The sequence below is a fragment of the Cebus imitator genome, unplaced genomic scaffold, assembly GCF_001604975.1.
Source record: "Cebus imitator isolate Cc_AM_T3 unplaced genomic scaffold, Cebus_imitator-1.0 Scaffold138, whole genome shotgun sequence".
NCBI lineage: Eukaryota > Metazoa > Chordata > Mammalia > Primates > Cebidae > Cebus > Cebus imitator.
Window position 1 is genome coordinate 3,915,922 of NW_016107453.1, and position 16,369 is coordinate 3,932,290.

The 16,369-nt window shown below is 38.0% G+C and overlaps 1 protein-coding gene across 8 annotated transcripts in view; it reads right to left on the reverse strand.

Annotated features, from left to right (window-relative positions):
* Nucleotides 1-16,369, reverse strand: part of GRIK1 (glutamate ionotropic receptor kainate type subunit 1) — a 388,898-nt gene that overhangs the window by 49,699 nt on the left and 322,830 nt on the right. For 5 of the 8 annotated variants that reach the window (XM_037743256.1, XM_017541944.2, XM_037743258.1 and 2 more), the window contains 4 exons: nt 9,629-9,736; nt 7,350-7,394; nt 1,987-2,100; nt 30-233 (listed from right to left, as the gene is read on the reverse strand). In XM_037743256.1, coding sequence (XP_037599184.1) covers nt 30-233; nt 1,987-2,100; nt 7,350-7,394; nt 9,629-9,736 — 471 coding nt within the window. The remainder of the gene's footprint in view (nt 1-29; nt 234-1,986; nt 2,101-7,349; nt 7,395-9,628; nt 9,737-16,369) is intronic. The other 3 variants (XM_017541943.2, XM_017541947.2, XM_037743259.1) reach the window with 1 other exon arrangement.

Below are 16,369 nucleotides of genomic sequence, written 5' to 3' on the forward strand. Positions count from 1 at the left end.
TCAGATACATTAGAAATATTGTAACTTACGTGATCTATGAGTTCTTTAACCATCCCGTTCCACTCTCCTTTGTCATTCTGGGCCCCATATTTGCCATCGGGAACTAGTTTAACATCATAAATGAAACCCAGGATGTTTGACAATTCTTTCAGCAGGTCCAGGCAATATCCTTCAAATCGATCGTTTCCATATAGAGGCTTATCAGATTTCCTATACATAACATAGGGTTCTTCCTAGAGGAAACAAACCAAATATGAAAACCCTGTTATAATGACAAAAAGAGTTTACTCCAGCAGCAGCCTGAAGATGTGAAATATTTGAAAAGGATTTTGAAGAGCTGAGAGTACTGAAGTCATTCACTCATCTGCCTGCCTATGCCTTCTATAAATACAGAACACTTCCTCTATTACTGTTTCTTCCCCTTCTGCCTCTTTAGATGGGAGCTTTTCCTTCCTCTGTGGAGGGTGGGGCTGTGAGGAAATGGTGTGATGGAGACATAGTCACATTTAAATGTTGGGTCTGAGAAGAAGGAAGGCACAGAGGGCAATGGGAGCCCAGATGCCTGGCCACCTGTTGTACCAATATCCAAGCTTTTTTTGTATGACTCCTCGCTCTTCTGGGTTTTATCTCAGAGCCTCATGATGGAGAAATGTGTATCACTAAATATCCCCTTTCATTCTATGTGCTTCCTATCTATGACTATTCTCATTTCTTCATCTAAATTTCATCTCAATTTAACTATTCACTTACTATCTACATATTTTAGTTGGTTTCCTTCAGGGTAGCCCATCCCAAAGGCCGCTTTTATGTCTTTTATAATCTGTCCCATTTTCTTTTTTGAAACCTTAAATCTCACATCTGGTTATTCTCTCCTTATCCAGGTACGTGATCAATCCCCTCTCCTATAAATAATGTACATTTGCTTACTACCATGCATCTATAACCTTGTTAATGCTCATTTGACTAAATGAATGCTCATTTTGTTTTATAAAATTATAATAGTTGCTATACTGCTGACATATTCTTTAGGTTTATCCTCAAATAAACTGATAGTGGGGTCATTCAAACACAACAGAGAACCCTCTATTTTCATAAGACAGTCATAGAGAAAGTAGTAACTAGAAGAGTAACAGTTTTTACTTTGGGTGAAGAATTCTCACAAGTTAATAACATCAACAATAAACTGTTTTGATATTATGGACTGGTGTAAGACAGGATGTCTGCAAGTAAGGATTTCAGGGAGGGCTACTGCTGCTCAACTAACTCCCTGGTGAAAGGAAAACACGGAAAATAAACTGGTAGCTGTACAGTGGCTGGATGGGGGCGTGACTGGGGCTCTAACAGGGAGCAGGATTTTTTAAGAGCAGTTAGTAAAGGAGCTGTGTACAGAACTGTGAGCAGAGCAAAAGGAGCCAAGGGAGGTGGAGTCCGATTTGGCAGCAAGTCATAGACACACAGGCAACAGCCTCACGGGGAAACCTGTACCACCCAGGGCTGAGGCAGGAGGGAGGAAAGAGTACTCCTGAAGATCAGTGCAGCTGGACCCTAGAAACAGCGCCATTGACAAGCAGAAGCTATGATTGTAGAAAGTCGGAGGTTCTGCAAAAACTTCTAGTAGTGGATGGGATGGAACGGGAGAAGAGCTTCTATTACCTCTCTTTTTCCACTTCTCTAGTCTCTTGCTAGGGTCTCCACATGGCTGAAACCAACCAGCAGTCAGAAAGTAAGGGAGACAAGCTGGGAGGCAACGGAGGTGGGGCTGAGCAGGACTGGCAATGACTGGAGGTGGGAGATCTTCAGAACGATGTTAGAAGCTTGTAATTCAATCTTATTGTAAGTACATACAAACACAGGCTTTTAGTGTCTCCATTAAAAATAGGCATTTGCAGACAGAAGCTTTGGCATGAAAAAGACAGTTGAGGAATGCTTCAAAGTCTAAGGCAGGAGTCTGGATAAGACATCCTCAATTCCATGAAGTCAACTTACCAGAATGGTGGTGACAATGAGTGTTCGGTTGGCCAGTGAATCGGTGATATTGCTGGACTTGTCTTTGTTGCTATCCGTCATGTTAAGCCCACTGTTGGAATTCCAAATCCCAATCTACACAGAACACAGTACATCAGAGGCTGCTGGCTGTCAGTGTGACATTTACACCAAAGAGAGGCCCTTTCTCTATCAGGCATGGGCAAAAGCTCACAGTTTGGGATACCAGGGCATCACAGTGGAAGCTACTAAATGTGTGAAAATGAAATAATGGAGAAATGAATATGTAGACAAAAGAGGATATATCTGTGCTACTGGGGGCAGGGTAGGTGGAGGTCTTTTTGTTTTAAATTTAGTAAGCTCATTGTTCTCTTTTAAATTAAAAATGTTTAAGAATTCTTAAATGGATATCAGATTTTTCTTCCTATATATATTTGTTGAGGATCTACTTATGTGCTGGGAACTGTTCCAGGCACCTGAGGACTTAACAATGAATAGAATACACAAGAGTTTCTTCCCTTGTGGATCTTATATTCTACTAACATAAACCTTAGGCTGCTAAAGTGATATCACTAATTAATTTAAAATTTATGAATAATGGGGTGAAGGAGCAGGATAAATGGTGGAGAGACCAGGCATCTGAAAGGGAAAGATAGTGGGGTGCTGTGGCTCATGCCTGTAATCCCAGTGCTTTGGAAGGCCAGGGTGGGAGGATCTCTTGAGACCAGGTGTTCAAAATCACCTTGGCAACATAGTGGGACTCTATCTCTATAAAAAATTTAAAAAAATTAGCCAGGCATGATGGTGCATGCCTGCAGCCTCAGCTACTCAGGAGGCTGAGATGTGAGGATCGCTTGGGTCCAGGAAGTCAAGACTGCAGTGAGCGGTGATTGCACCATTGCACTCCAGCCTGGATGACAAAGCAAGACATTGAAAAAACAAAGATTTTTTTTTTTCTACAAAAAGAGAAAGGCAAGTGGAAGAAAACATGTCATGTGGATGAGAAGTAGACTAAGCTCAGGGCCTGTCTCCTTTGAGGAACCAAAGCTGGGCAAACAGTGCACCTCGGGAACTCTAGCAGGACTCTGTTCACATCTCTGTCACAGCAGCTAGCCTCTTCTGTTATTATTTATCTGTTTACCTGTCTTGTCTGCCCACTTGATCATGAACTCCTTCAGTGAGCACACTCACTTTTACTGCTCACTGATTTTTCTGTCACAAAACCAACCATGGCAATTGGCATTCAGTAAAGCCCATTACTCTTTTTAAAAATAATGATCCACAGTTTTCTCCAGTGGCCAACTCACTCCTGGGTTATGAGGCCGTGTAGAACTATATTGATTTCTTCAGCCTCTGAGGGAACCCGGAAGAGGAGACTTAGGGATTTTGAGCTATTTTTCTGAATCTTTCTACAGGCATTTAATGACAGCCTCATGTAGTGGCCTGCAAGTATGTTTTAGAGCGAGGAAGACCTTGTTGCGGTGTGTCCTTGGATGAGATTCTAATTTTTCTGAGCTTCAGTCGATTCTTTACCTATAAAGTATTTCATAGGAATAACGAGAAGATCAAATAATCAGATGATGTATGTGGAAGTGTTGGTGTGTGTTAAGAGCTGTGCACATGTTAACAATAGAGGGCATTCAAAAGACTGTCTCCGTATTTTCTTCAACCTTACCTGTCGTGAAGGAATTTGGACTCATTCATAATTTTTTAAAAAAATTCAGAATCCGATAAAGTAAAAGAAATCTGAAAAAGGGGGCAGTTTAGGAACATGAACACCTGGACATGCCCTGAGATGGACAGGGTGGATGTATGCTTGGTTCCTAAATATATTCCTCCAATGGGAAGACAGGCGGGAGCGTTAGGCTCCATCCCCCTTTGCTTTTCTATTTCTTGACTCTGATTTACTGCCTATATTTAGCAGCTAGAAATTTATTTAGCTGGACAAGTGTCTTTTTTATAGACATCAATGCTTTGAGGAATTTTCAAGGAATATTACACATTCACACATCAGTGTAAACTATTTCCATTTCGGTTTTTTTTCTTATACTTAATTAGGGTTAGTTGATTGGAGAAATAGAGAGACAGGTGTAGGTATATGGGGGAATGGGATAGATTCTGCATTTGAAAATACTGTGATCCTGCCTGAAAAGAGGTGTTTGTTGGGTTGTAGGCTGTACTGTTAATAACCATTCAACATTTCCTGGATCTAGTGTGATGAGTATCATTGAGAACGCACATTATATGTCTATTGGTGGAATAATCTTCAGCTTTCTCTGTCTGGCTTTAGAGTGGGGAAAAGTGGACAACATTTTCTTCTTTTTCTTCTCAACCTCCACCCCTTCTTCTGAGGCAGGGACTCTTGCTTCTAGGAAATGTAACTAAGGCTAAATACACCTGTCTATTGATTTTCATCCAAGGCTATGCTTTAGGTTGTGAACAATTGACTCCTAGCTTCATGAAAACTGTGTGTAAATTGGGCCCTGACTGTACTTCTAATTAAAGCTTCACGTAGACACTGAGGAGAATGGGATCTAAGTTTTAATTAAGTAAGTATTGAAAGGTGGAGAAAATGACTGTTTTTAGCCACTTGGTTATGTAAAAAGGTGTATTCTCTAAATCTTATTTCTATTAACGTCATGTATGTGTGTGTTGGAAGGAACTACACTAATATTTGAAAATGACTGTGTTCAACAGCCTAGCAATATCACTGTCTTGTAAACTAAAATTTGAACTTGAGGACAAATAGACACCACAGCCTGATGTCTGGTTTTTCTTTCTTTTGCCATCTGCACTAAAAGTGCTGAAGCTAAGAGATCATTGCTGCTTCTGATCCAATCAACTAAGTCCCAAGTCCTATTCAGTTTAAACTTTTCTCCTTAAAATGAGAAAAGGGTGACCAATTTTTCCCTTATTATCTCTACAGAGGAACCCACAGAAAATCCTTAAAATGCAGACTAGAAGAGTATCAAAATACAGCAAAGGTCAGGCTAATCCTGGGAAATGTTCAGTACATATATGCAATTTGAATGACCTCAATATTCTGTTTCCAAACTTGTAATCAGCAAAACAGAAGTGTGTGCATGTGTGTGTGTGTGCGTGCGTGCATGAGCACATATGTGCACCTGTGTCTTTTAAACCCAAGTAGTCAAGTGGCTTTATCTGTTACTTGAAGTAAATAAATATGTTGTCAGGAAAAGAATGTCTTTCTTTAAAGAAGTCAGGCCTCATGATTCACGTGTGCTGGAGAGAGAGGTGCAGTTAAGAATGTGCCTGGACATTTGACATTTCAGTCCGTTCTGCGACCTAGGAGGACTGCCTCCAGGGAGCGGAACCTCAATTTTCAAACTTTGTAGTGAAAGCAGACAGCAGTCATTTGCCAGTGAGAAGTAGTGGAGTGTGGATCAGTTACTGGTGGGGAGGAGCGCTTAATGTCTAAATGATCTGGCCCTGATTTCTTTCACTTTGTAAGCTGGCACAAGGGAATGGCCATTTGTCATCTAGGACAACTGAGAAAATTATTTGAAAATGAGTGCCCAAATGACATTAAGCAAACTTTTTTTAAAAAAGCAATGCAATAAAAAGGGCGTTCAGAGAATAGTATCTACCTTCCAACCCTAGGCAGTGATTCATGTAAACTCTACATCTAAAATGGCTGAGGGAAATAATCAGGTATCTAGGGAAAAGATAAAGGTATATGTGTTTCCTGTGTTATGAGTCTTATATAACAAATATTTTAGTGAGGAATGTTGTAAAGATTGCTTTCTCCCTCGTTTGGAAAGAATTTCAGGTGAATAATATTATTCTAAAATAAGAGTACTGAGGAAAGCTTTTGGAATTTAAATATGACGAAGGTGGATTTTTGTTTAAGTTGGAGACTTCTGGAAAAAGTGCAATGTTCTCCTTGGGTCTGAATGGGTCACTTGTGCTAAAAATCAGGTTACCGTGAATTTTTGATGAACAGTCAACACAAAACAGCACACCACGGTATATGCAACTTACAATGTGGAACATGATGGGCTACCAGGAAGGAAGAGGCGGGAAGGCAGAGAGGATAAAGACCAGAAAGTTACATCCCTGGGAAGTGGGTGTGGTTATTGCAGTTTAGTGACAAATAGAGGACACCTCTTCTCCCCTGCATGTAATTTGAAAGCTTGGATTCCATTCCCTAGGATATTTGTATTAGATTAATTCAAAGTGCCCAGAGTCTCAAGATGGATTAGTGTAATAGATTTTATTTTTTCTTTTCTGGGTGCCAGTTAGGCTCATCCATTTACTGATCACCTTCTGTGTGCCTTTAGTAGCCGTGTTCACTGAAGATCAAAACAAGGTTTTTAAACCTGTGTTTTGAAAACTTAAAAAGAAAAAATTTTTGAATTCATCACTGAGTATTACTAAGAGGGAGACAAGGCATTTGGCTATAGGGAGGAAACTTGTGTACACTTTCTGTGACGTAGCTGATAATTTGAAAGATGAAAGTGAACCCGACAAAGCTGTTCAAGTTGAACAACCTGAAGCAATTTAAGGTCCATCATCAGTCCACAGGTTTTTTAGCAAGTAGTTTTAGAGAGAGAGACAGAGAGAAAAGGAAGGAGAGGAGGAAGAGAAAGAGAGGGGAGATGAAAGAAAATGTTTGCTTATCACTGGGACCTTTCTCTGATCCAAATGTTTTTAATGTCTAATATTTGCTTATATAAATCTATGCACACTCATTGGCAACATGGCACTGTATAATAAACTATAAAATAGTGGGTGTTATAATTCACAAGATAATCTCATTTTCTTTCCAAGGTCCCTAATGTTTGTGTCCTCTTTACAACTGTGGCTCTAAAACAAATTGCAATACAGTTTACTCTGATGAAGATATCATACAAAACAAAAGATAGCTCATAAGAAAAGGAAATTTCTGAAAATGGTTCATACTTTGTGGTAGTGACGTTGAAGGACATGTCCTAGCCTTCTGAAGCCATAGCCCCTCTGATTAGTCTAATGGATCAAATCTATTGTTGTTTTTCTCCCACTTAGGGAAAATACTTAGTGATTTCAGAAGGAATGTAAATTCCTTCTGTTACAGTTACCTGCTTTCAATTCTAACAGGGACTGATCCTGCCTGAGAGAAACAAAAACAATCTTGGGGGAAATATTTAATCCACCATTATTTAATCCATTGCAAACCTGTTTTCAATTCACAGGTGATGTTGAGAGAGAACATTTTAATCACTCTTGCTCTCTCTTTACATGCAACATCCCCTCTAAACTGCAATTGGAGAGCTACAGGTCCAGCAATATTAGAAGGACGCAGGCTTTTCCAGTGACATTCCCCATCCCACCCCCAGGTTTCCTGCAGTTGTTGTCAGAGTACAAACCTTCTTCCACACTTTATACAAGTGTTTAGACACTTCGCCAGCAGCCTTGGTTTTCAGAGAGAAAAATAAAATAAAAATAGCACTTAATTAAAATAGAGCGTGAAACCCAGATGGAATCGTGGTGTGTGAGTGCTTAGAGTGTTAAGTTCCCACCCATTTTTTGGAATTTTGCATCTTAATTCAATATAAAGCCTGACAATAGGTACAACAAAGAGATGAATCAAGACTTGGGTCTCACAGAAGTTACCTGGTGGTAAGACTCCATTTTTCCTTTTCCTTTCACACACCAAAAAAATGACTTAATGTGCTTTTCAGTGTATACATGTATGCTGCAGTATTAAGGGGCTTCATTGTTCCTTAAGAAGACCCTTTTAAGGGATTGGTAACAAAAATCAATCAATCAGTCAACCAACAAATCAATCAGTACACACACACACACACACACACACACACTTCCTAACCAAAAAAAAAGAATGCTTCATGACTTATTCTTTGATTATGAGCTTCAAGGCAGTGGAAATTTGAGTGAAAGTGAGAATGGGATTTTTCTAATAGTTATTCCTATTGACCCCAAGAGAGGCTGATTGGGCATTTCCTCCCTCTGCTCCTGAGAGAGGTATGTTGGTTTCTCCCCATTGCCTTAAGGCTCAATCAGCCTTCTCGGGAATTGAGCCTCAGACACCTAAAGAAAGAAAAGTTATTGCAAACAATGAGGAGATAAGAAACAAACACAAAACACTTTCATCTAATTCAATTTTGCCTTTGATGGAAAAACACCAACGCAATGTGCATAGTATTACAGTGTATAGATAGCTGTGAAAGCATAACAATAGCTTCATCTAGTTCATCATTCACCTAGCCAAAAAGATGTTTCCTTAACAGCTTTTCTCCCCTCTTCAATGCTATACATAAAGAGGAGAAGAGAGTCAGGGAAAGACTCATGCTTCAAGAAGCAGACATTTTCTTAAAAAATACTATAGGCTTTCAAATAATAACAAGCATTTTTTTTTTGTTGTTGTTCCCTCCAGCCAACATCCCACACACCATTGTGGAGGCTGGCTGGATGCCTTGTGCTCTATCAGAGCATGTCAGACCAACAGAGGGACAAATCAGAGTGGAGAGAAAGCCAGAGGATGGGAGAGGCATTTTTGAACGGAGAAACCTGCATATATAATGTGTACTCTCAAAGCTGCAAATGAATTATTTTCCTCAAATAGTTCACACCAGTGATCACCTTCTATTACATTTAGCCTAAATGATCTTTGTTTCCATTAATGTTTTTTTTGGGGGGAGGGGTAGTTAGCACCTGCAAAAAAAAATGTGTCCCAGTTAACAAAAGCAAGAGAACAGAAGTGAAAACCTTACCTCATTTAAAAAAATCAACCCAACTATTTCTAATTAAGCAAGCAATCGATTGTTCCCAAAGCCACTGTTATATTCAGCACACTATCTTATTCACTATAGTGGGAAAAAATGTCAGATTACAGAGTTTTCTGTTTAGGTGATTGTTTTGGGGGTTTCAGTTGTTTTTCTGTAACATTTTCAGTGCAAAATCTTCAAACTCTGTTAATTCCAACGTATAATCATGAATACTAAAACTGGTTTAATAAAATATGCTGAGAAGCCAAATTATTTTATCATTGTTATTTAACCAAATAGTTTACAATTGTTACTCTAAATAGTAACTAAAGTAGAACTTTAAACATGGACAGATTCAGAACTACAACTAAAATATTCCTAAAGTGACAACCCAACGTTAAAATACAGTTTTTTGGCATTTGTCCTAAAATTAAGAATGCAATGTTAATTTGCTCTAATAATTCTCTTCTAACCTATTTATTCTGTCTGTCACCAATCTCAAAATAAAATAAAATGTGCAATTAAAATAATTTCTGGGTAACTGTTGGATGCCATTCCATCGATAAACCATTGACAGCTTCTGCATTTCCAAGTCTAAACTCAATTTGTTAAAACCTTTAAGACATGGGCTTAATAACACCCAACTATAGGGTTATATATATAATAATATAAACACACTTGCTATATAAATGAAGCACTATATAAACACTAATTAGCATTGCTATTACTAACACATGAAATTTAAGAATCTAGCACATCAACATCTATCTACAGGTAAAAGAAAGATAAACAAACTGGATGCAAAATAACATGCCAAGAGAATCACTTCATCATTTACCTACTTGTCTGTGCAATTTAATAAAAATGCTTGAGCAATGTTCATTTGTTATTTTATTTATTTATATTATTAAGGAGGTTACCTTTTCAGTTCCTTCCTCTTTGAGACTAATAATGTCCAGATCAAAATCCTTCCTCAAGCCATTGGTTTTATTGAAGGTGATACGCCCAGTCAAGCCATCCCACCGAGCCTGTGGACAAGAAGGAATGTGACTGTTACTGTTTAACACTTATCATAATTCCTGAGACCATCAAAATTATAATACTTCAAATTCATTACAGTATCCAATTACTTTGTTTCATCATGCTGTTATAAACCATTGCATCGGTTCAGTGACAGGATAGCAGAACACATCGTCATTTTATTAGCACTCATTCATTCTGTCAATTCTAACAACCTAACCCAGTCAAACCTGTAATCATAACTACCTAAATGGACAGTATAGAGAGAATTGCTGTACCACAGTATGCACATGGAATACACAAAGCCTGAGAAATCACAATATTCTGTTTTCCGAGGTCAATCCAAATTTTCTTTGAGATATGGCTTAGTGGAAGTGAGGCCCTGTTTATTGTTCCTCTGTGAAAAGGATATAGTCCAATGATGTATTGCATGGTTTTTAGGCTGTTTATGACTTAGCTTGTTTGCGTCATTTGGCATTCTAATTTCCTGTGGCTGCTGCAGCAAATAAGCACAAATGTGGGGACTCAAAACAACAGAAATTTATTTTCTCAAGGTTATGGAGGCCTGAAATCCAAAATCAGTATTAATGAGTGGAATTAAAGTGTCAGCAGGACCATGCTCTTTCTGGAGGCCCTATTCTTTGTCTCTTTCTGCTTCTGGTGGCTTCTGGCATTCCTCCTTCTCTTGTGGTTGCATCACTCCAATCTCTGCCTCTGTGGTCACATTTCCTCCTCCCCTTCTGTCTGCATCAAAGCTCCCTCTGCGAAGCGGAGGTTGCAGTGAGCCAAGATTGTGCCATTGCATGCCAGCCTGGGCAAGAGAGCAAGACTCCATCTCCAAATAACAAAAAAAAATCTCCTTCTGCTTCTCTCTTGTAACAACAGTTGGGATTGTATTTAGCGTTCAACTCGATAATCTCCCCATCTTAAATTCCTTAACTGAATCACCTATGCAAAGGCCTTTTTGCTATATAAGGTAACATTTATAGGTTCCAGTGATGAGGACACAAATATCTTTTGTGGGAGCCGTTCTTCTGCCTATCTGACACATCAACATCATTTCAAATAAAAAAATTCACAATAGTCTGCCCTACACATAACTCACATTGGATGTCTCTTGTGGTTTCATTAAATAAAAAGCAGTGGCCCTTGGTGGGGGTGGTCTTTAGCTTCAATCATTAGGTGATTTTGCCACCTTGTTTACTTGAGTTTCACTTACAAATGGGGTTAAAGGAAAACTCAGATCTTTGTATCCATTTAGCTGTTTTTCTCCCTCTTGACTTTACCAAATTCATTAGACATGCATAAAATGAAAAGATCCTGAAGAATTATACTGTGTTTGCAGTTATTTGTGCCATGTATATCTGTTGAATGTATTTACCCATTTGGCCAAGAGGCAGAGCAAAGCAGTGGAAAAGAACATTGAATTTTCCAGACCTCTGGGGCTGAATCTCTGCAGTGTGACTTCAGGCAAGCTACTCAGAAATAAAATTAACCTGAAGCGTTTTAATTTTTAACATTTATTGTTTTTATAACTGCCTCTCACTTTTCCCACTTTCATAATTCTAGAGTTTGGCTTTTATTATCTCGCAGGTTTAGCCTTCACTTGTCTGTGCTGTATTTCATTTTGCAAATTATGACCAGACTTATGGTCCCCAAGTAAATGTTCATATTTATGCAATTTCACCAGCACATAAAGTGCATAATGGATTTTGCTACCTACAAGTTAGCCTAAACCTTGACTTTACGTTGGAGGTTGTGATGGTTAATTTTATGTGTCAACTTGACTAGGCTACAGGATGTCCAAATATCTAGCTAAGTATTATTTCTGGGTGTGCATGTGGGGGTGTTTCCAAAAGAGATTAGCATTTACATTGGTGGACTAAGTAAGTCAGACAGCCCTCTCCAGCTGAGTTGGTAACACTCAATACTGGAAGCTTGTCAGTCAAACCCAATTATTTTACTAAATTGTATTCTCATTAGTATCTGACAAAATGACATAGCCCTTAGACACTTTTTTTTTCTCGCTCTGATTTGTTCCAAAACAAAATTTTATTAATTTGTGTATTTTACTTTTCTGTCTTCTGTCACTCCTTCCTCTCTTTTAACCCACAATTTCTTAACTCATAATCCCATCTAAAAATGGTGAAAATATCCTTGACTGGGAGTCAAAAGAACGTTTAGTCTTTAAGCCACTATCAAGTTTTGTGGCTTTGGTTGAGTCATTTTGTCCTTTTTTTAGGCCACAGAGGAATGCATGTCAAGTGAAGATTTTGCATAAAACGAGCTTTAGCTCTGGAATTCTAGTATCTTAGGCAAAATACCACAGAGGGGTTTCATGAAATTGAAAGTCATTCATTAAGCACCTATGGTCTGCAAGCTGCACTATATAAATCATAAAACACAGTTGTTATACTCAGATTTTAATGTAAAACATATTACTATCTGGTTGGGGAGAAAAGACTACAGAATTCAGTTCAATTATGTTTTCACTATTAATTCATTTGGAAAATATCCATTTATTGAGTATCTTCTCTGTGCAGGGAAGTATGCTGAGAATACAGCACCTAGAAGTTGACAGTTTAGTAGGAACGCATTAATGGATTTCCATAAAGCACCTTAGGTTTGAGGATAAAGATTTGCATAGAAGTTTGAAGAAAGAAATATGGAGATAAAGAACTTATCCCAACTGCATATAAAGAGTCAGCAGAAGATTCCTGAAGGCAAGACTGCTTGAGCTCACAAAGGATAAGGCCACCAAGCAAAGAGTCACAGTCTGGGTAAAAACATGAAATAAAGACTAAATTATAAGTTTGCCACGAGACTCTAATGCAAGGTGAGAAATGATGAGAAATGAGCCTATGAAGGCAGGGAGTCTATTTATAAAGACGTTATGAAGCATGCTAGTTTGTTTGGACATTGCTCAGTAGACTTTTGGTGAATTGTGGGGATGTTTTAAACTTAGAAGTGCCATGGTCAGATGTGCATTATAGGGAGATCATTTTATTTCTTTTATAATTGGGGAGAATGACTTGGAGAAGGTCAACATTGTAAGCAGGGAGTTGGTTAGTGGGTAGTTCTCACAGAACAAAATGTATACAATCATATTCATATGCCCACATATGAACATAGGGATAACACAATTTCTCCATCTCCCTGTCCCACTAACTTGCATATCTTTCAATATTAATGAAAATAGCTCTATAGCAGGATAGACAGAATTTCATAAAAAGCATGTTAAGAAATCAGCTTAAATGTGAGAAACCAATATAATTGGCCAAAACATATTTTTTGGCTACCATTCAGATAGAATGGATATTATAACAAAAGTACATTTTATCACTTGATGGCGCTGGAAGTTAAATCAATGGTGGGGAATGATATGTGGACAAGAAAAGGTTCCAGCTTTTTCCTCTAAGCAGTCTTGATGGCAAACTAGATGTTGCCCCAGTGCTATAACACATAAAAAGAAATGCTTCTTCAGATCCTAGTACTAGTGTCTTGAGGTTATTGCCAAGGGAGACCATAACACCAAACACTGGCACTAGCTTTAAAAATGAATGGCATATCTTTATGGTCAGTAGTAACACCTGCTGTTACACTGGCTGAGATCCAGGTAATCATATCTCTGCAATGGGACAAAAACTATCAGCAATGAATGCACATAGGAGGCATCCTCTGGTGTATATTTAGGTACACCTCTTGGCATTGCATTCTCCCCTTTCTCCCCGTCACACCTCTAGTCTAGTTTTTGTACTCTGGTCATTCCTTCTTATTTTGCAAGCCAAAGGCTGGCTTCGTGGATTGATGGGTTAAATGAGAGCCATGAAATAAGCTGCTGTATTAGGCTTACAGCATCTATCTGAGAGCTGAAAACAATTTGCATAAGGCTTTGGTTGAATGGCAAGCTCTACTGTGTTAGGGGTTTGAATTAAGTCAGTTTTCAGGCCCCTTGTTCATGCCTCTAAACAATGTACAGTTTCAACTATCCTCCTGACCTGTTTGAAAGGAAGTAGTTATCTTCACTACATTCTACAGGATTTTCAGAAAGCTTTTTTTCTAAAGGCAACTTTCCCTTTATGGGGGTCACGTTGTGAGTCAATTTGGTACATTGTCCGGAGTGCACAGGGCTCTCTGAAAATGTACAGAATTGGTAGCATTTATCTCTTAGTGTAGCATATAGCTTATAGCGGGGTCTCAAAACCCAGTTCAGAAATCCAATTTCATTCCCTAAGTGTGCCTATTGTAATTCTTTGTTTGGATTCTCTTGCATTGATTTTATTCTTGAACTTAGTGTTCCAATCACTGGTGCAGAGTAATTCCCACTTCTTGCTTTTTCTCCTGCTCATCCAAGTGACAAAAAAGTTCCCTTTTCATGTTTTAACAATGCTTCCTTCCCTGCCTCAAATATCTATAAAGACTCCGTGTGTGGTTCTTTGCTGAAAGGAAATATCTTTGACCTTCAATGTCAAGTTTCCCTTCCTGACACAATTACCCATGTCTTCCTGCTTTTCATCCCCTATATGAGTTGCATTCTGTATATGTTGTTTTTCTGCAAACTGATTGCTGATAAGCATTATTAATCATCAATACACTATTGATTAGGGTGAATGTGCAATGATTAATTCCTGGATGTGATGAATAAGATCCATGAGGAATCCATTTTTCTGGAACAGGGCTGAAGCATATACAATTTAGATAATGATATATAATTATATTATTCATAATTACCATGTGCTTGCCCTATATAGAAGCATTTGCAGAAGGGACAATTATAGTATACTTAAAACTGAAAACAATACTTAAACTATTGTCCCTATTTTAGGAAAGAGCTTTAATTTCTACCCTGCATCAGACCTTCATGTCTACAACTGCTTAATAACAACTAAATCAAATATTGTGACTTTTCTTCTTTCCTCTTATTGAACACATTATTTGATGATCAAGAGTCAGGAATCAAGAGATCAAAGAAGAAAAACAAAAGGTTTCATGAATATCTTATTTGTATATTGTTTCTCAAGATATTTATTGTCCAAATTAAATGCATATATTTTGTTATTAGGGAAGTAAGTGACTAGCACCTAACTCTGGGATCTTGTGATAATCAGCTCTTAATGTCATTAGTTAAAATGATTGCTTTTACTTGTTTTTTCTGAAAGGAAATTTTTTTCTTCAAATTTTATTTTAAGTTCAGGAGTACATGTGCGAATGTGTAGGTTTGTTACACAGGTAAAAGTGTACCATGGTGTTTTGCTGTGCAGATCATCCCATCACCTAGGTATTAAGCCCAGCATCCGTTAGCTGTTCTTTCTGATTCTCTCCCTCCCCACATCCCCATCTCTGACAGGCCCTAGTGTGTGTTGTTTCCTGCTATGTGTCATGTATTCTCATCATTCAGCTCCCACTTATAAGTGAGAACATGAGGTGCTTGGCTTTCTGTTCCCGCATTAGTTTGCTGAGAATAGTGGCTTCCAACTCTATCTGTGTCCCTGCAAAGGACATGATCTTATTTCTTTTAATGGCTGCATAGTATTCCATGTTGTATATGTGCAACATTTTCTTTTTTTATTCTATCATTGATGGGCATTTGAGTTGATTCCATGTCTTTGCTATTGTGAATCATGCTCCAATGAACATAAGTGTGTATGTATCCTTGTAACAGAATGATTTATATTTCTTTGGGTATATACCCATATGGGATTACTGGGTCAAATGGTATTTCTGTGTTTAGGTCTATGAGGAATTTCCATACTGTTTTCCACAATGAATGAACTAATTTACACTCCCACCAACAATGTAAAAGCATCCCTTTTTCTCCGCAACCTCACCAGTATCTGTTGAAAAGGAATTTGAATATGTAAAATAATGTAAATCCTCTCTTTCTAGAATTTTCCTTGACACAGCCATTGTCCTTTGCCATACTGAATAAATTGTTTCCTATTGAGACTTCTTATTCTTCACTTATATATTGGAAACTTTATGTATTGTTTTGTTCTGAGAGCATTGTGAATGGAAGAAGGCTCATGGCGAACTCAAAGGTTAGCTTTCCTTGTTAGATCAAGGTGAAGAAAAAAATTGTTTTTAAGTGACTATTCTATTTGTTAATAAAATATAAAAACTTGAAAATAAAGCAAAAAAAAAAAAAAAAAGATGACATGACCTTTGTCATGGTGGCCTTAGTACAATAGCTTCACCACAGTATAATAGCTTCACTCATGGGTGATTTGATTCTTTAAAGAAGCATATCTTTATTTTTAACTTTACTGTTGTTTAAGATTCAGATTCTATGAAATTAAATGTCCATTTAGAGGATTTATATCTGGCAGAGATATAAATGATTTCTATCTAATAGAAAAAATAACCTCAAAAATTATAATTGTATTGATGATTAGCCAGCTTTTTATTTTATTTTATTTAGTTTTGGGGCACATGTGCAGGACATGAAGGTTTATTACATAGATAAACGTGTGCCATGGTGGTTTGCTGCACATATCCACCCATCAGCTAGGTGTTAAGCCCTACATGCATTAGCTATTTATCCTGATGCTTTGACTTCCCTAGTGGCCTCTAGAACCACCGTGCCACTCTGTCTTTTTAGAACAAGCTTTATCATCCTGCTGGTTCCCTCCGTTAGACACATC